Source organism: Paramacrobiotus metropolitanus, unplaced genomic scaffold, assembly GCF_019649055.1.
Source record: "Paramacrobiotus metropolitanus isolate TYO unplaced genomic scaffold, Prichtersi_v1.0 Parri_scaffold0000068, whole genome shotgun sequence".
NCBI lineage: Eukaryota > Metazoa > Tardigrada > Eutardigrada > Parachela > Macrobiotidae > Paramacrobiotus > Paramacrobiotus metropolitanus.
The window spans coordinates 442,282-462,838 of record NW_026570288.1 but is presented as its reverse complement, the minus strand read 5'-3'; the positions used below and the strand labels follow the sequence as shown (position 1 = coordinate 462,838).

The 20,557-nt window shown below is 49.1% G+C and overlaps 1 protein-coding gene across 2 annotated transcripts; it reads left to right on the top strand.

The window, feature by feature from the left end:
* Positions 1-3,636: 3,636 nt before the first annotated feature.
* On the top strand, positions 3,637-7,518 carry LOC129594418 (uncharacterized). 2 transcript variants are annotated; one of them, XM_055491102.1, is made up of 4 exons: positions 3,637-4,749; positions 5,710-6,303; positions 6,391-6,516; positions 7,144-7,518. In XM_055491102.1, exons 1-4 carry the CDS (start codon positions 4,162-4,164, stop codon positions 7,306-7,308), a joined length of 1,473 nt encoding a protein of 490 aa, XP_055347077.1. In that variant the 5' UTR covers positions 3,637-4,161; the 3' UTR covers positions 7,309-7,518. The 2 variants fall into 2 exon arrangements, with proteins under 2 accessions (XP_055347077.1, XP_055347076.1); XM_055491101.1 differs by having other exon boundaries at positions 3,641-3,746; positions 4,042-4,749; positions 5,710-6,516.
* Positions 7,519-20,557: the final 13,039 nt, after the last annotated feature.

The following is a 20,557-nucleotide window of genomic DNA, read 5'->3' as shown; positions in this document are numbered from 1 at the left end:
TGGCACCAGCGGCTTGGACACGTCAGCGACGCATTGGTCGGCTCCATGGTCCGCAACAAGGTGGTGGGCGGCCTGGAGGTGGTGACCTCGAAGCGCGGTGACTGTGAAGCGTGTCATATGGGAAAGCAAACGGCTAACACCCATGACAGCAGTGCTGGAAGGGAGTGCCTACCAGGTGAGCGGTTTCATAGTGATGTGTGTCATATGGGCGCCGACTCCTGGGAAGGACATCGGTATCTCTTAGCGTTCAAAGATGAAAGCAGCGGATACAGAATGGTTCGAACTCTACCAAGTAAGCACTCTGTGGGTAATGCATTCAAAGAGCTGATTATCACAGCAGAAAGGGAAACTGGTAGAAAGGTGTTGTCGATTCGCACGGACAACGGGACTGAATACATCAACCAGGAGGTTGAAACGCTGTTTCAGAACAGAGGGATAAAGCACGAAAGAAGTCCGGCTTACGTGAAGCAAGCAAACGGCATGGCAGAACGGGAAAACTGCACGCTCTGTGACAGTGCGCGAACGCTGCTCTACGATGCGGACATCACAAAAAGTGAGAGAAATCTCCTATGGAGTGAAGCCATCTCAACCGCCGCCTACCTACGGAACATTGTGCCAAATCGGGGAAAGCTGGAAATCACTCCGTATGAATTGTGGCACCGCCGGAAGCCAACAGTTGACCACCTGCGGGTGTTCGGATCAACTGCCTACGTGAAAGTTCCGGAGGATCAGAGACGGAAGCTGGATCCCAAGTCGGTAAAAACACTGTTTGTAGGTTACGATTGGGATACCACAAAAGTGCTCCGGGTGTTCAACCGGGAAACGAAAAAGGTGGAGCGGGTTGGAGATGTGGTTGTCGCAGATGGTGGCGACGAGATTCCCGAAGTTGCTCTACGGTATCCTGCCTCAAGGGGGGATGAGAACGAGCGGGATGATGATGAAGAGTGGGAAGATGCGGAGGATGAGCCGGGAAGCGAGATTGCTGTAGAAAAGGCAGCAGTTGAGAAGCGACGGCCAGGGCGACCACCGGGATCGAAGAATCTGGTGAAGGATCCGCCTCTTCCGCATCCCATGGAAACCAGAGCCAAGGGAGCTGCGTTGAGCGCAATGGCCACGGCCGCAGATCCAGTTGATGTCCAGGATGCGCTGTCGAGAGCAGACGGGCACCTGTGGAAGCAAGCAATGGATGCTGAGCTTGAAGCGCTGCATAAAACGGGCACTTGGACTTTGGAACAGCTACCAGCAGACCGGCGCACTGTGAAGTGTAAGTGGGTTTTTAAATCGAAACTACTTCCAGATGGCGAGCTGGATAAGCGGAAAGCACGGCTTGTGGCATGCGGCTACTCACAAGCGCAAGGCATTGACTATGGCGAAACCTTTGCCCCCGTCGTACGACACGAATTGGTGCGCTGTGTGTTAGCGGTGGCTGCTGCACGCAACCTGGAAATGGTGCAGTTTGACGTGAAGACTGCATTTGTGAACGGTGACTTGGATAAAGTCATATATATGGACCAGCCGGCAACGTACGACGACGGTAGTGGACATGACGAAAGCCACCGAGATGTACGTGGACAACCAAGGAGCGATTGCGTTGTCAAAGAATCCGGAATTCCATAAGCGATCGAAGCATGTCGGAATACGCTACCACCGGATCCGCCAGGAGGCACAGGCCGGGACCATCGAAGTGAACTACATTCCCACGGATCAAAATCCAGCGGACATGCTAACGAAGGCGCTTGGAGGGATCAAGGTCAAGTTCATCACCGGACTGATCGGGATGCATGGACTGAATGACCGCGGACTGGGTGAAGGGGGGTGTTAGAATAAATGAGTGTAACCGTTACTAATGTCTGTTACTCATGTTGGCACCCAGCCCCTTTGTCATACACCGGCCTTAAAGGCGAAGTTGTTACTCAGAAGTTTAGTCAATCTGACTGTTTTACTGAGTATATAAGAAGCTACAATTACAATGTTAACTACACAGAGAATTACTCTTCATTAAAGCAAACTCCCAAAACCACGTTAATTCTATCATTTTGTTTTGTCTTACGTGCGAATTTCAAATACAGTACTCTGTGCACTGTACAATACCGTCAATACGTGTCATGTTCTAAGGTACTAAGGTCATGGTTTATTAAAGGTAACCTGAGTCTGGTTATTCTAAATAGAGACTACGGTTATCAACTGAACGATTTTTTGTTTTATTCGAACGAACATCAAGATTACAGACTGTATACTTTGTGTGTTTTTTCCTAACCAGAACTGAGCGTTGATTATTGATTATGATTCTACTTAACTGCTCGTCGTTTATGGAGTTGTAAAAGGAATGAATAAAAATAAAAATATTTTCAAAATTCACATTTCCTCGCACTCGCATTCACAATATTCTACGCAAAATTTAACTGCTTCCATAACTCTGAATAGAAGTATATAAATTTTTATAAAAATGGTAGATTTGAAGAAAACAAAAATTAATGAGTTTTGCGCAAACGTACAAAAAGAAAACAAAAATTATGAGATACCAATCATACCATCATACCGTACCGCCGGTACCGGTACCGGTGGATTATGGAATACCGTACCGTCGAACGCCTCCAAAGCAAGTGGCAACGTAACTCTCACCCCTTGCAGTTGCGTAGGGCTTTGCCATTGATACATAGTATTTCATAACAGTGAGCACGTTGTGATTTTCCATTAGGTTTAGGTTTTTTAGGTTTTTAATGCTTAACGTCTATAGATACAAGGAATCACTCCTACTCAAGATCTACAGACAATAAACAAAAAAAATAACAGCACAGGGAAATTTAGATAACATTAAATTTTAAGCATATATATAACAATCACTTAATGAGTACTACAACGATCATCAAATGACACGCAAAAAGTCAGTAGCGAAATGATCTTTAATCCACGAAACTTCTCTCCACTGGATTTCGTCAAGCGCTTTTTGGAATGACAGTACAGAACGGTACGATGATGCTTCCAACTCTAGTTCGTTCCACAACTTGGCCATACAGCTTGCAAACGATTCTTCACTTGCCGCAAAAGTTGTTCCACAGAATGTAGTGGATGCTGCTTCCACTGGATACGGATGACGGGCCATACGCAGTGCTTGTCGTGTATTTCCTGCAATAGAATTTGCGGCAGTAACGGGCTCATATCGTACAAAAAAGCATTCTCCAAAAGGTATCATACCAAACCATAATTTATACATCAGAATAAGGGAATGCTTCAAACGTCTTAATTCTACAGAGTCCAAACCGCATTCTCGCAAACGACCGTGGTAGTCCTCACTTGCGCTGCCTAATCGTAAACGTTTTAGAAACTTTGAAACGCATTTCTCAAGAGCATCTCTACGGGTTTTCAAATTTGGTCGAACAACGGGACTACAGTAGTCAAAAAGAGGCAAAACAAGACTTTTAAACAAACATATTAACGCCGCTGAATCATAACGATCGAAAATCGAATACTGTAGCCGCCCGCACAAGTTGCTCCATTGGCAGATCCGGCCGCTGCCTTCTCCCTGCACACACTGCGCTGAACAGCGAGCAATGTGAGGCCAAACATCCGTATACCTCACTCTGTGGGGCAACTTGTGCGGGCGGCTACAGTACCTATATATAGCCTATGCGTTTTCGAACTTTGATACAGATATTATCCGTATGCTCACTCCATCGCAACTTCCTGTCTACAAATAGACCTAAATATTTGGATACGGCGCGGTGTTCGATTTCAGTGCTATCAAGGTAGTATTTCGGCACATTTGTTACACTTCGCTTTTTAGAAAAACGCATATGTACAGACTTTTAGGATTGAATTGACTATCATAATATTCGTTTCTCTATCATTTTTGAATATCATTTTTGAATGTCATTTTCAATATCATTTTTGACTATCATAATATTCGTTTCTCTATGAATACTCTAGGATTGTATTAACGAAACTCTAGGACTGTATTCGTAAATTACAGTATCTTTTCGCTTGGGATGTGTGCGTACCGCACATAGTTGCGTTTGCTGCCAACCAAAATCATTACTCTAGATGAAGCAACAGTCCTTCCCTGAATGCATCAACAGCAAGCACACGCATGGATTTGTGTCTGTAATTTGATTGTAATCAGTAAACACTAAACAGTGAACTGTGAGCACGAATGAATGCACCATGCTTATTTATCGGGACGCTGTATCTGCATGGAACGCCGTGGACGTCATCGTCGACGGCCGCCTGCAGCACGGCAAAGTGATCAGCCTGGCGGAGGGGGGCCTGATAATTGATTTCGAATGTGTCACACAGCGCTCGCAGTTTGTTCAGTACGGGCGCATCTTCTGCTGTCTCTCCAAGTATTCGTGGAAAGGAACCGTGCAGGTCCTGCTGCGCTGCCATCCCGACAGTCCCTGGATATGGTATTCGGGAAGAGTCGTCCCTCTGGGTCTGCAGTCCTATACTGATGTTGAGTACGTGGAAGTGCAGCTACCCTACGGCACGGCTAGGGAGCTGGTGTCTTACGATCAAGTGCGCCTAGCGCCCACGTACGAGGAGTTGCGGGGGCGGCGCGTGGGGCCGGGCGATTTTGTTATCCGGGGCTGTCCGCTACCTACCACTTTTTGGGCAGACGGGACGCCACTGCTGCGGGAGATCTTCCAGTGCGAAATGAGCCAACGACATCAAGTCTTGTGCACCACCCTGCTCATCCACACCCTACACTATCTGCAGTGTCAGACCGCCGCTCCTCTGACAGCCGAGCACGTGGTTTGTAATTTGCTGTGCACTGCAACAATTAACTAAGAAAAAAACTAAGACACTTGAAAAATTTAGGAAACCGAAGAAAACTAAGAAATCTAAGCAACAAAAGAAAACCTAAATAATCCAAGAAGACTTGACAAACTAAGACTGTTTAGTGCTTATGTTTATTAAGCTAGCTAGCTACTCTAGACAGTAGACATACGAGTATAGTACTGTACCTCGATGAACCGACACAGATCAATCAATCTTAAGAAAGTGATCCGGTACATGATACCCAATTCGTATACATGCACCGAAAACTTAAGCGTTCGCGCACTCCTAAACACTTTTTTGTTTTATTTTATGACATTCTGTAGCCAGATGATTATATTAGCCTGAAAAGCGTTCGTGTGCGCTACATTCGATTCCGGGAGTTATGACTGAAAGAAAATTCCAAAAAGTTTAAATTTAAATGTTGTATAAATGTATTCAGGTGCATAAATGTACAGCTTAAATGTGTTCAGGACAGGACTACAGGTGTATAAAATTTCTCATTATAGGCCGATTTCCTTCAAATTTTGCACGTAGACGCACACAAACAAGGAAATCGTTTTTTCACCGAACCACGATTGTTTAATTTTTTTCCGATTTTTAAAATGAATTATAAACATTTTAAAAATTATTTGAACGAATGAAAACACCGTTGCAACTCTGGTTCGGTGTAAAAACACGTACCTTCGTACTTACCTACGTGTATTAGTGTGCAAAATTTGAAGATTGCACTTGCACAATGAGACTTTTGGACACGTGAATGCATTTATGCTATTCGGAATTTGCTTACAGCCATAACTCCCGAACCGAATGTTGCGCGCACAAACGGTTTTTACGTCCATGTACGTGTACAAATCATCTAGCTACAGAATGCCCCAAAAAAGATTTGAAAAGTATTTGGGGATTCGAGATGGAATTCGATTTACATGCTTGCAGGATGTAACGTACACTAGCTCGCGGGCAAAGCTGGAGAGCGGCTGGCTTTCAGGACCATCCCGACTCTTACTACGTCAAAAAATGGTTATCGCGTGTAGAACACAACTAACGGCTGCGGATAGCGAAGCTGATGGTACTGATGTGAGTTTGGCGTTGCCGGCTGAGCTGCTGGTGGAGATTTTCCAGGCACTGGACTCCATCGGCCGCGTCCGTTGCCGTCGTGTGTGTGCAGTGTGGAACACCCTCCTGACCACCCTGGCGTATTTCCCGGATGTGCGCGTCTCCGGCCGGCACGGGGAATATGATGAACAATCGAACACTATGCACTGGTTGCTGGCGTGCTTACTGAAGTGTCCCAGTCGCGTTACCCAAATAGTCGCCCTGATTCAGGTGGATTGGTACGGCTGCGGAGCGGACTTGTCCGCACTGATCAATGGCGTGCGCAGTACTTCCAACCTGGTGTCGACGCTGGTGTTGTACAAGGTCGATTTCGGTGGGACAGTTGATTGTATTGCGAGGATGACCGGGCTCATGGCGGACCTGGTCTTGGAATTTTCCTCGACGTACAGAAAAATCTTGTGGAAGCGTTGTCGTGTTAGTGCCGATAAGTTACAAACTTGTATAGAACATACGTTCAATATCGCGTTGCTGAAACTGAACAAGAAGAAGATTACGGCGCAGATGTGGGATCTTTTCGAGAGCAGCCTGCTTCTTCGGAAACCGTTGGATCGGCCGGCGTTAACCGCATGGATTGCGGATTGTGTTGCTCACAAACCAATTCGGTACATCGAAAATAATATTTTCCAGGTAATAAATTTTGCTAATTTCTCTCAAATTCTCTGTAACAGTGTGAATGTGACGGAGAGATCAGTACGATAGGAATAATTACCGCAATAATCTATCCTACCGACCTAACTCAACGACAGAGAATGAGCTGGTATCTGAATGTGGCATAGCTAAGCCTACGAATCTACGCGAAGCGAGAACTGCATCTCCGACGATAATTTAATTATTAACTCCGAAACTGCCAAACTCGTAATGAGAGAACTGATCCTGTAAAATACTGCCACTCACGGACTTATATAGACACGGCGCATCCGTGTAGAAACCAAACCAAAAGTAGATCCGAACACACAAGAAAACAATCGAGAATGTACAGCGAATAATAGAAAGTACGAGCAAAGCCGTCACTTTACGTACACTTCGCTACAGTACTGCTATATCACGTCAAATGTGATCCGAATTTGGGTGGCACGCACTTGCTGGCGTGTAATACCCATGTATCTAGGGCAAAAAAGGTGTCGTTTTAACGCAAGTTGTCTTTAATCCATCGCTGGTGATCTATGCAGTGTGACTGTGTTGCCCGCTGTTGATTGATTTCTGTAATTAAAACTGCAGGCCGACTGGCGAAATTCCCCTTTTTTTGCGTTGTAGGAGCTGTACAGCTACCAGAGTGTCGATCCCCGTCGGTCCACGCATTACCACAGGCGGAAGTGGAGGTTATCCAATGTAGGCGATTTGGATGTCAACAAACTGACCACAATCACTACGGCTGCCTTGAGCGAGAAGATTCATCCAACCCCATGGGAACTGACCTGAACAGCACTGTCAACATTTTTTGCAGCCTGCGCTGGCCTCCTGTAGTCCACCTTTTCTAACCGCTCTTTCTCACGAAATCAGTGGTTTTTACTTTGTCTTATTACTACGTATTGTGGCTTTGTCTCATTACTACGTATTTCGTATTGGGTTGTTGTCCATTGTATTGCCACCATCATCTTGTTTTTCTGCTCGTGTGATGCGGGAATTAAAAAGGCAAAAGCTGTATGCCCATCGGTAATGCATTGCATCGGCAGATTATGGAAGATCGCTTGCAACAGCAAGCGAGTGACGGAGAGACGAGTACGATAGAATAATACCGAAATATCAATCCTACCGACCTGACTCAACGACAGGAATGAGCTGATAATCTCAATGTGGCATAGCTAAAATAATAATACTTCGTATGCATACGCTACGATCTACGCGAAGCGAGAATCGACTGCATTCAGACGATAGATTTTATTCGAAAACTCCAACACTACTGCCAAACTCAGAATGAGAACGAACTGATGCCAAAAATACTTCACTCTCGGACTAATATAGGCGCGAAGCGCATCCGGTTAGAAAAACCAAAACTATATTCGAAGACAAAAAGGAAAATGCTAGAAAGTACAAACATGTACGAGTACTGATGCAAAACGTACTGTACTAAGCCGCTGCCGTGCACCATACTTTATTCCGTCACTAGTAATCTTAGGTCATAACGTCTTTCCCTGCACATCACCGGTACGTTTCGCGGTTTCCGTTGGGGATTGGGCATCTCCCGGGCAATCGTGTGTCGTCACATGAGAAAATTCGTTTACGTCGCAAAAAAACCGGATGCAACTGTATCCATGTCCGCATGATATGATAGCTTGTTTCTGCTACGCAGTGTACTGACGTTGTCAGCGCAGACACGGTACTTCCGCAGACGCAGTCCGATTTCGCGAAAAATAATTAACTGATGGTGAGTTAGCAATTAACCGCTCGTACCATCGTGTTTTCTCCTGTACATCGTCTGCACAGGAAATCTTCACACACGGAACCGTAGAAAATAAGACAATTTAATTATATATAGTGCTCGAATATTTTGTAATAGCAAATTATTTACAATAAAAATGCCTGATATTTCTGCTGCACGAAACTGGTATCAGTAATCCGAAGACTACTTAAGTACATCATCACTCAGTGACACTCACCAATATTATCCTGCTAAATAATCTGCTTATTCCAGGCTATTTAGTAGATTTTTAATAGAAGTCACCGTTGTTTACACGCAATAAATTAGTGCAGCCAGAAAATTACATATTGCATTACAGCATCCTTCACTAGACCGTAATAATATGTAACCACATAACTGTGACATGTCACAGTTATGTGGTTTAAGTGTAAACGTATAAGCGTTCATTAAATTATAAAACTTAAGTGCACATTAGATACTTGCAAGACAAAAAACATCGTACGCTGAGGACCTGAGGTGTTGCATGGTGCATACATAGCCGCTACAAAAAACAATCTTACGAAATACAGTGCGCGGCAGCCAAGTTGAAGACACTTGATTAGCATTTTATTGCAATTAAGCTAATTACAATTTTGCTTCCAAATGTGTTCGTATTGATAGCCGTTAGCTTTCATTACACATAGAATACGCGATTTCCACGATTTGAGTGCATTTCGAATTTTAACAATTGAAAACGTCTTCCACTTGCGGCGCGCGACGCGTGCCAGTTGCTTGTGATCTCGCGCGTCACAGCACTTCAAAATGTATTTCGTTGGACGGCATCAGTGCAGTGTCTAGCAATAATAGCATGAGAATCTGTGTAAGCCATAATGGCGTTTTGGAATGTCCAACGCTTGTCTCTTAATATCGCATTAATTACTTGCGGCTGAAACCAGCACGCAGTGATCTCCAAATCCTCGCCATCGCATTGCGCCAGTCTTTTGATGCCAGCAAGCACAACAGCGAACTGATGGTGCAATCCACGTCAAAAAAGAAGCCGGTAACATTCAATAAAGTGAAATTAAAGTATCTTCCCGACATGGCTAAAATATACGCCACATGTGACGGTGTCCACAGCAGTGTCGCGCTAATCAGCAGCGTGTTCAGTACAGCAAAATGCCGGGTGCCGTAAAAAGGAATATCCTGTTTTCGCAGATCCGGTGTTATAGTTTTTCAGACATCATAACATCGTAAATTAATACTGGTTAAGGTCACATTCTGATGTGATGTACCGACACAAGCAAACGTAAACATAACACAAGCAAACAATTTGCAGGAGTATTCATTAAATACAGATCTGTAGTATTTAATGAATACTCCTGCAGATGTAAAATTGCTTCAAGGAGACAAATATAACGGTTGTGACAGACTGAAAATGCTATCTAATCAAAACTGCAGAATTTTGGTCAGTTTCTGATGAGCCTAATGTAAGGTGGACGACGTTAAAGGCTTATCAAAACCGTAAATCAAAACCTACAAGTCTAGGTAGCGTATCTGTAGGTTCAGTCCGGGTAACACCGGGTCTGCGAAAATGGAGATTTGTTACTTTCAGATTAACTTACGCTTTACTTGGCGTTGTTATGATTGCAAAATAAAGTGAAGTGCTTTTTGTTAAGAATTTGCAATTGATAAATGCTTAGTTTGTTGCGACTTTAACTTAAATTTGCGCAAACCTGGCACCAACATTCAGTAGTTCTTGAAATAAATGCAGTGTTAGCGATGTTCCAGAATCACCGACTGCTATACGCAGAACTGACCAGTATGGAAAAACCGGGAATGTGCGAAAACACGTGCTTATGGTGCTTTGGACAAAAGTTTTACCCAGAAGCAAGGAGAAGGCATGTTGAAATTGTGCTCACGGTCTTGCACTGCTTTGCAACGTCGGCATGCCAGCTGTAGCGATACGCCGAAATTATTGGTTGTCGGCGGCTTCAAGTGGTCTTGGCATTCAATTCTGTTGCTGAGAACGCAAAGGATAAAGCGCAATATTTTGTATATAAACGGTGGTCATTATGACGAGACCTCATTGCATTCCTTGGTTTGTCTTTCCAAAGCCGCGCTAATTCTCCGGTCTTTCGAAGCCTTCCTGCTCTCGCAATAATGAATGCTGCACTGATTTTCCTCGTCTTCGCAGGTAAAAATAGTTATTCACTTCGTGATGTTTACGTGACGTGATGATTCGTGATTCTTACTTCTTCATGCAATATTGTGTTCTAGGGACTTTGGCTGTTAGAGCCCTGCAACGGACTGGGAAATCCGATCCGCTCCGAACCCACTCCGATTTTCGGATCGGATTGGACGGATTTCAATCTAGAAAATTCGGAGTCGGAGTGGTTTCGGAGTTTATGTGCACCTGATCGGATCGGGTTCGGATGCAATCAAGACTCCGAATAATCCGAAATTAAATAAATATTATTAATTAATTTTTACTGAATTTCACCCGCCTTTAAAACAAAAAACTTCGTCAGCTTCGCGCTTCGCGCGATGCTACCATTTGCGCTAAATTAATTTGCACCGAAGCTTCTGCTTTTGTTATTTGACTGTTGTTAATTCTCTTTCACTTTCTTTTATTAATTCTCCGGACACATTTTAATATTTAGAGTGTTTTACGATTGTTGTGATGTCGTCATTTGTTATCGTCTTATCAAATAATTTTAGTATAACTACTTCGGTTAAACGGACTACATGTGTTGTGCGGCTCAGTCAGTTTCACTAGGGTAGGCACCGGCTTCCCAGTTTTATTTACAGCACTAGTAATTGGATTAAAACTGGAGATTAAGATAATAATAATAATATATACGTTTAACCAAACCTAAGAAATACATATACAGTAACTACCATTCATTTTAATTGCGGACGTTTAGTAATATCCCTTCTTTTAACTCTCTCTCCCTGTTTTTGACCCTGGCTAATACGTGGATAATCCGTGGGCTGAACCGTATACATCAAAAAAAACTGATACAGATTTCTGACCGTCAGGATAGATAACTAACCTCCCCCATTGCTAGAACACTATAGTGCTAAAAAACTAAATTTACCTAAAAAAATTTTGTATATGTAAATCCTCTAGCGTAACCTTTATTATGCCCAAGAAAATTGTGCTTGTGAATTCTGAAGTCTTTTTGCTACCAAAAACGTGGCATGAAAAATTTTTTAATGTAGGGATGTGTAATAAAATTAAGTACAGTAATATTCTTTTGGAAAATTTTTCGGATCGGATCGGAGTAGGTTCGGATTGGCCAAAAATATTTTCGGATCGGATTGGTCGGAGTACGATTTTTAGAATTCGGAGTCGGACTGGGTTCGGATAAAATTTTTTAAGTTTGGATCGGACTGGACGCTGTTTTGTACTCCGTTGCAGGGCACTATTGGCTGTGATGCACGCCCGTCCCCAAGGAGGTCAGCCAATTCCTCAACAAAGCGGACAACAAGGTACTGGTCAAAGTGGCAAACCACAAGGAGCTGGACAACAACCAAGCGGCCAGGAAAATAACCAGCAGGGTGATAAACCAGGCAATCGGCAGTCTACTCAAGGTGGCCAACAAACCGGGCAGCAACAAGATCAGCAACCATATCAGCAAGGTGGACAACCCCAAGGAGCCCAGCAAAATGGTCAACAAGGAGGCCAACAAGGTAACCAAGGTGGGTCGCAGCCTGACCAAAGTGGTCAGCAAGGAGGTGGCCAACAAGGAGGCGGGCAGCCATCTCAACAACCTGGTCAAAAAGCCGGCAAACCAAAACCGTTGCAGGTTTTTGTCAATTTTGGTGGTTAATGAAATGACAAAGATTTTTGATTTTGCTCATTGCTATAAAAAACATTTTTTTGTGGCAGTCACTGACTTTGTAGTTCAGTGCATTACTTTCGATGTCTCGCAGGAAGAATGTGTTGCCGCTCAGCCGTGCTTCCTTTGTAAAAGTACGTACTCCTACGTACGCTTTTCTGCCGTTTAGAAAACCCCCAAGTCGTTTAGTAATTTCTCATGAGAAAGAACTGAGAATATAAAAAAATTGCAAACTGTGTCAAAAGCTAGATAGCGAATGCTGTTATTGGACAGTTCTAAGCATTTCGGGGCAGCTGTGCAAACTGCAAGATATACGTGAGTTCACAGATCCTGTAGACATCACTAATTAAAAAAATATCAAAAATTTGAAGGTCGTAAATGTGACAGCAGGCGAACAAAGGCTCACGAGTGCGTGAGAACCAGGCTTTATTGAGGAAATCAATAAGACAAGAACCAAAACACAAAGCACATGAAGGCTCGATGTGGCCAGTATCATGTCAAAACAGCAAGTCATACGCTAATGAATGAAAGTGAATGGCAGATCGAGCCATAACACAGAAAAGCCTAATGCGGCACTGGGCAGATCCAACACGAGCGAATGGCGAACGCTGATTGGCCGAGACGTCAAGCCGTAGGTGTGGCAAGGCGGAGTCGAGGCCAGTGATTCGGCGTCGACTAAGCGAGTGCGTGCAGGCGTGAGTGTGTGCGATATTGTGCACCACTGAGCCATGCACCGGAAGCGGGACTGTCGCTGGCTGCCATACTCGTAGGCTGCCATAGCGACTGGCCCAACATGCCTCTGGGCGGGAGTCCGAGCCCCTGCGAAGGACCCGACTCCTACCGTCCCAGTGCCCGCTCCGCACACGACCCTATTGGGGTCGGTGACATCGCCTCGGGGGTGTCCGGTGTGGGTCTTTCCGGCACCGCGCTCTCCTCCGGACCCGTGGTGGCGGAACAACTCACGGCAGAAATCCGAAGGTCGGTCGGTGTTGTAGTTGGACCGGTGTAGGCTTCTGTTGATGATGGTCCGTAACGGCGAAAAGTAAAAAAATAGTATTAATCAATCTCTCTCTCTCTTCTCTCGTTAAAGTAAAAAACATCACAATTCCTGGTGAGCAGGTTAGTGAAAAGATCCAATAAAATGAGAACATCATTCCGAGTAAAAAAAAAAAGTAAACTCAAAGTCTTTGGTCCGGGACTTTAGTCCGGGTGCTCATTCCGACTAGAGCTAATCCACGCACGGGGGCTCCAGTCCACTGGATGTCCGGTCATCCGGGTTCGAGGCATCAGTTCTCGAGATACCCGGTGTTTCCGGTTCAATTCACCGAGGGTCGGGTAAGAAACGGGCTTGAAACTTACTTCCGACCAAATGACTTCGGATTAGGCATGGATCTCCGTAAGCCGGGTGAGAAACGGGCAAGAAACTCACTTTCCGACCGGAGATCCTCCGGTTAAAGTTGAATGGAACCGCCGTTGCCGGGGTTCGTACGGTAAGGTGAATGGAGAGGCACCGTCGCAGTACGCGAAAGCCGTAAGGCATCCTCTCTAGGTTAGGAATAAGACCTATTGGGTCTTCTTACAGGGGAGTCTTCCGGTGAAGTACCGTTTTCCAGGTTTTCGTCCGGACAAAAACCGTAATTTCGCGTCCTGTCACCTGTTGGGCAACTTGGACCGGTTAATGTCGGGCTTGAGGGGTCTGATCCGGGGTAGCCTCGGTGTATGAGGGTTAACCTCGGTCAAAAAGTTAAAGTCTTTTCGCAGCCTCGGTTACTGAGGTAGAGTCCGATGGGATCCTTAGCTGCTTCGGCAGATCGTGGTTTCGCGATGTGCTGGGTACCTGGTCCGGGCAGAACCTCTAGATAGCCCTCTAGCACCTATTGGGCGCTGAGAGTAGGGTTGATGCCGGACTCTGACGTCAAATCCGGGGTCCAAGGGTTGAGTCCGAGGGTAGCCCCGGTTTCGAAGGAAAAATTTCTAAGTCCACTGGCAGCCTCGGGTTCAAGCTCTAAGCCCGATGGCGAGCCTTAGGTGATGGTCTGGTGAAGGATCCATCCGGGCAAAACCCTTTAAATGGTCCTCTAGCACCTATTGGGCGCTGAAGACAGGGTTGTTACCGGGATGTAAAGCCTCTGGGCAAGGTCCGAGCCCTGCAGGTCTGGTAATGAGCCTCTGGGCTGTGGAGTCCGATGTCGGCCCCTGTTGTTTCGGGGTTCCTATTGGGAACCAACCGAAACTGGCCCAACATGCCTCTGGCGTCCGACTCCATGTTCTGATGAAAGTCCGACCTCTGTGGTCGGTAATGCCGGGGTGTTTCACCGGGCGACTAGCGAAAAGCATGCAGGAAGAGGCTTACCTGCGGCTGTATCAGACCTAATTGGGTCTAAGCCGCAAGGTAGGCACCCTAAGGTTGTAAAGACGGGATCCGTTCTGGTCCGCCCTTCGGCTGATCCCGTGCTTCTACTTAGGCAGGAACACCCGGGATGCCGGTATCGAAGCATCCGATCTTGGTCATCGGAGAGCGCGTCCGTTCTGGGCGGTTCGTTCCTTGGGATTCTCCACGAGAGGTCCGTTCTGGATCCTATCCGGGTAATCCAGCAGGTTTCACTGGTATCCGTAGCCTCCTTCCGGGCATACAGTCATGTCGGACGCGGAGGAATGCACGTTAGCTGGTCTTGCCAACGCACGTTCACCCGCGTGCCCTGATGTCCTTGTACATCCTTCCGGGGGTCGGTTAGAGCCTGTTGGGCTCGTTCCGTTCCCATACTCCGGGGTTTCTCGTCGAAGTGGCCCGCAAGCAGTACGTTGTGGGATTTCTACACCGAACCGCTGGCGCGCCGCTCTACGTCCGATCCATTCCGGGGGACTTGAGGGTAATTCGTCCGCACGGCAAAGGCCTATTGGGCCTACCTGCCGAAGTTATTGGAATCTTCCATGGCTTCCGTCGGGCATGTAGTCATGCCGGTCACGCGTTTCATTACTCGATCTTCCTCGAGGTCGGGCAAGGATACGCGTGTTCCCTAATGTCCTAACACGTTCCGTGAGGTGACCATGGTCCGGTTCGCGGGTGAAATGGTCATGCCGGTCACCAATACCATGAGTCCGATCCTTTGGATCGGAGCAATGGTATCGATGTGCTCTAATGTCCCGATCCATCCGTTCCGAAGGGGGTTTCTCCGGGCTGGAGGCCTATTGGGCCTCTACTGGTACCGTACAGGTAGAGATCGTGGTTCTCCGCGAGCTGCTGAGCTATGCTAGGGACCTATTGGGTCTCTGCAAGCAGCATCGAGGTAGAGATCGTGGTTAACGCGGTCTGCGTAACGGTCGTCTTCCGTAGTCCGGAGTCCTTCTGCCGGAGGGACGAGCCATTGGAGCGGAGCGGGTTACCCTCCTCCACAATGGTTCGTCGCTTTTCGTACGCGGGATCCCGGGTGGAGTCGATATCTTTCGCTAGAGCCTATTGGGCTCATCGCTGGTTTAAGTGCAGCCAGCTAATGCTCCAAGTCCCGGGTTACCCATGGGTGTATTGGCAAACATGCGGTAGAACGCGGCAACGACGTGTTCTATCGCATGTTAGCGGGATCCTCTCTGGTTTAGAGTCCGGGGTTGAGGCACGTGGATCGAGTGGTCAGGAGATTCTGCTTCCAGGCCAGCACAGTCCACATTCGGTCGGTGGGCAGAGCCTATTGGGCTCTAACGGTCCGAGTTACGGAACCGCTTTTCCACCAAGATCCTTCTGCCGGTCGGGTTTAAACAGAGGGACCCAGCAGACTGCGCTGGGAGCCTCTGGATAACCTTCTTTCGTACGAAGGGTCCAATGGGTAGGCCTTCACCTGGACTTCATCAGTATAGGGCTTATTGCTTCCTAGGCTGACAAGGTACGGGCTGGTAGGGTCTAAGGGTAAGTCCTGCGGGGCCGGGGTTAAGGAGGAGTTGCTTCCCTAGCTCCCGTGGCCCGCATTCCGGTAATGGGTGAGAGCCTATTGGGCTCCGTGGTCAAAGGTATGGGACCTGTCCCACCGGGATCCTTCTGCCGGAGGGGCCTGAACATGGACAACTGTGTTGTGCGCAGTTGTGCTTGTCCAGCCGCTATTCGTACGATGAATCCCGTGAGGATGGGTTATCACCCAGGCTTCATCGGTAGAGGTTTTTAAGGCTTCCTTTTGCTGTAGAAGTCCGGGCTGGATTGGATGGGTGGGAGCCTGTTGGGCTCCGAAGTCCAAGTTAGAGGACTGGTTCGCCGGGATCCTTCTGCCGGAATGGCTGGCCGATAGCGAGTCGTGTTTGGCACGGTTCGCTGTCGGACGGCCATTTTTCGTGCGATTCGTCCCGTTGACGTAGCAGATTCGTGGTTTAGACCGCGATTTGTGGCTATTCCACTCTTCCAATCCGGGGGTTCTGACGTCGGGGTGTCCCTATTGGGGACAGCTCCCTAGGTCGATGACCGATCCATGGTTGATGTCATGGTCCGGGGCATTTCTATGGTTTGTCCTCCACAGGCTCTGCCGAAGTGTTCGACGGTGGCGGAGTCGCTGATTCAGCTGAAGCCAGCTAAACCGTCACATATCTAGGCTCCATCAGTGACGTTGCGTACCCTCGCTTATTGGCTCGGTTAGCCTCCTGTCATTGTCGCCGGTGACCGAAACATTCTGTCCGGTTCAGCCAGGGGAAACCAGGGGGAACGTCCGGTACGGTTCATTCAGGTTGAACACGTACTTATCGGGTTCATCCGAGGGATCCATCCGAGGGTCTCGGGCCTTTCTGCCGTAGTGAGAAGCCGGGAATGCTGAACGTGTCTCGTTCGACATCCCGGGCTTCTCGCCTTTCGTACGAAGGGTCGTCGGACCACGGTGTTTTAGGAGGCTTCTCTTCCACAAGCACCGTGACCCTGCCGTCTATCAGTGGTCACGCTGAGCCGTCCAAGCAACGTGCTTGCTGAGTCCAGTCCGGCGTGGCCGAGGGTTCACTCGGGTTATCGCTCGCAGACGACGAGGTCTCAGTTCTGCCCGGATCGTCCACGGGGGATAGGGTTTCGAACGTCTACTGGCGGCCTGTTGGGCGCCTATCTCGGAACCTATTGGGTTCTCAAGAAAGGTATTTGCCCCTGGGCGGTGCCGCTGGATGGTGGGAGTCCGAGTCGACGCCTCACTCCGGGAAACGCCGATGTGGATGCCACTCTTCGGTCCACATCCGCGTTTCCAAGCCCGTTTGAGTGCTTTCCACGGAACCTATTGGGTTCACGGGGTAGCTATCCGACGTTTCACGGGTCTAAGGTCCAGTCAGGTCCACTTCTTTGGACTCTGTTTCTTGGACCGAGGCATTTAAGGTGGTATGTCTTCCCGAGATGCCGTGATCCTTCTTCCGAGGTTCCTCTGGTATTTCCGTTCCCCAGATGTAGGTAATGTTGCTCCCCGCATCTAGAGGACGGAACTTAGAATTTCATCCATAGGTGGAGGCCTATTGGGCCTCTACTCCGGAGCCTTCAAGGGTCCGGATAGGTATTGAACGGTCTGTTCCTTCCGTAGCGTGATCGTAGTTCTGACCCGGCTAACTTGGGCGGGGTCGAGGACTGCGGTCTGCAGGTTGGACAAGGATTACCGGCGATCTGCGGGGCTTCTAGCTGAGCTGTATCCCTTATTGAGGGTCCAGCTAGTAGCTAGATCGTGGTTATGGCTGCAGTCTGCAGATTCTTCGCTGAGATACCCACGGACGGCCGTACTTGTGGCCGACCTCTGTGATGTTCTTCGGTAGCAGAAGTGGTTAGATGCCGCGGTCTGCGGACTTAAGCTGAAGGCTCCGTTCTGGGCCGATGATGGTAGCAGATTATGGTTCAAGTCGCGATCTGCGATGTTGGTAGCGGATGTGGTTAGGGACGCGATCTGCGCCGAAAGGGTTTAATGCCGGAGGATCCGAGCCTTCTGACGGATTCTGTCCGGAGGAAACCGCGGAGGACGTACCGGTACGGTGCGAGCACTGGAGTTCCGGCGGCTGCACCCGTAATTGCCGGGTCAATCCGGGGGATCCGTTCCGTAGGGTTCGTTTTAGGCTTAGTACAGGGATGGGCTAACCCTACGTATCCCTTATTGAGGGTCCGTATGGGTAGCAGATGTGGTTGCCCCGCGATCCGGGGGATTCTTCAGGTTTTATCCGGGTAAAGTTCGTCTACGGCCCTATTGGGGCCGTCGTCATGTCCCTTCGACCGGTTTTAACGGTAAGCCTAACCCTATTGGGGTCTGGCTACCGGTCTTTTTCATTCTAAGTCCCCGACGACCGGGGCTCCACCACCGAAGTGGGATCCTTCCGAGTCGTCGTCCTTATCCGGGCCGCGTTGATTCGGCTGGTTTGAGGATTCAGCCTCCTGGGTGCAGGTCGATTGGGGATCCGGGGTCTCCTGACCTGGTTTTCCGGCCTTCACGCGGCGGGCTTCCCGACGGCGGCGATTTCGGCCGGATGATGATGATCCGGGCCACATGTCATACCGATAGTATGACTTGCCTTCGGGCATCGGTGGCGATGTGAACCCTGGCGGCAGGTGACGGTTGCATCTGCACCATTCCGCGAGGGTCGAAGCCTCGTCGGTGTCGTTTTTCTCGTCCGGGTAGTACTGGTACTCCTTCTTCCAGCGTTCTGCCGTCATGAGGAAGTCCCGAAGCCACAATCCGACTACTGCGTCCCGCATCGGTGTGCTGAGCAGGGCTACCGTGGTTCGCAGCCGGGGCGGAATGTTGTTATTCCGGTACGCGCAGTACAGGGTGTAGTGGCTGTGATGATGACCAAGCCGGGCCGCGAAGATCAGTCGCTGAGCCGTCAGGAAGGCCATTGGGGCATCTCCTTGGGCCTGTGGTTCCGCGGCTCCAAGGTACTCGGGGATGTTCCGGGATGCTCGGGCTGCGGTGACTACCATGGCTGCTTGTGCCTCTGGCAGTACAAACTGCGCAACCCATTCTGTATGATCCGTGATCTCGCGTCCGTCCGAATAGATCGGGAGTTGACTCAGCTGAGACCAATCGGGTCGATCCAATGATGTGGCTAAGGTGGCCGGGTCGGTGGCGCTAGGCAGGCCGTTGTTCCGAAAGTGCGGAAAGCCGATGCCGTACGCTAAGCGGTCAATCATCTGGAAGTCTTCCGACCACTGACGATGTTCGAACATCTGCTGGTAACCCGAGTTATTGAGGAACTGCCGTAGACCGTTCATCATATTCCAGACTTGGGTCCGACGATCCTCTCGGTACCGCATGGTGGCCATGACGTAATCCGTCCGTTCTGTCGGATGTGGGGCCTCGACCGCGATGCCCTGTCGGCGTGCATGGTCGTACCGAGGGTCATGCTGGCCTGGCACCTCGACTTCCAATATCGGGTACTGGGGCACCGGCAACTCGTCCGGGGCCATCACTTGTGGGTCCGGTCTCGAGGTCGGTGCCGGGTGTCGGGTCGCAGGTTGCGTGAAGTTTCGGCGGGACTTAGTGTTAGAGTCCACTACTAACCCTCCGTTATCTTCTGATCCGGATCGTTTGCCGGGAGAAGGTCGGGTTCGATCCTTCGAGGCTCGGTCAACCGGGGGAAGGCCGGTGGTAGCCCTATTCTGGCTCTCCAGCTTCCGACGCAAGTCGCCCTCCAGCCGGTGACGTAAGTCGCCGGGGGTCAGGTCCGCTATGTTCTGACTTCTTCGGTTGGACGGGGTGGACCCTGTTGGGGTCACTGCCACCGTCCCTGGCTGATCAGCCGAGCGAACTACCGGTTGAGCCGGGGGTTGAAGTAAGCCACTCACTTGCGGGGCTACCGGCTGCTGTTCCGGTTGAGCTTGCGGTATTGCCGCAGAGGCTTGCGGTTGTGGTGGTGGGTGGATGATCTGGGCCATATATTGCCGGCCATCTGGTCCAATAAGTGCCACGGTGGCTCCTTGAAGGGGAATCGAATTCGCGACGAGTGCGTCGGCGACCACCGACATATCCATGCCACCTTCCGCGTTTAATACGTTACTGAGTGCGGTGAAGGGTGCGGTAGGCTCGTCCGGGAACCTTTTGGGTTCCACTGCGAGCCTGCCGGGCGGGACCGTTGGGGGTGGGATATTCTCCCGGTTCATCCGCTCCTCATGCTCGCGCTGTCTGCGGGCAATCTCCCGGTCAGCTGCCGCTATTTCCCTTCGCTCTTCTTCGCGCTCCGTTTCTCGGCGTGCTTCACGGGCTTCGACCAGCCGAGGGTTGCCTGGGACCGGTGGGGTATTGCGCCATCCGGGTTCCTGTCGGACCCGGCGATGACGCTGCATGTCCCACAGGTGAAGTATTTCCTGTGACCGCAGCTGGTCCAGGAATCGGCTAGAGCTGACCAAGTGAAGGTACGCGCTCAGGTTTCCCGTGACGACTTGAAGGTATAGGGCCACAGCCTGTTCTCGACGGTCAGCCCTATTGTCCGGAGCTTGCTTGTCCAGGTTCCGTAGCAAGCAGTCCGCGCAAGGTAAGCGGGTCCTCGGCGAGTCATTGTTGGCTCGGCA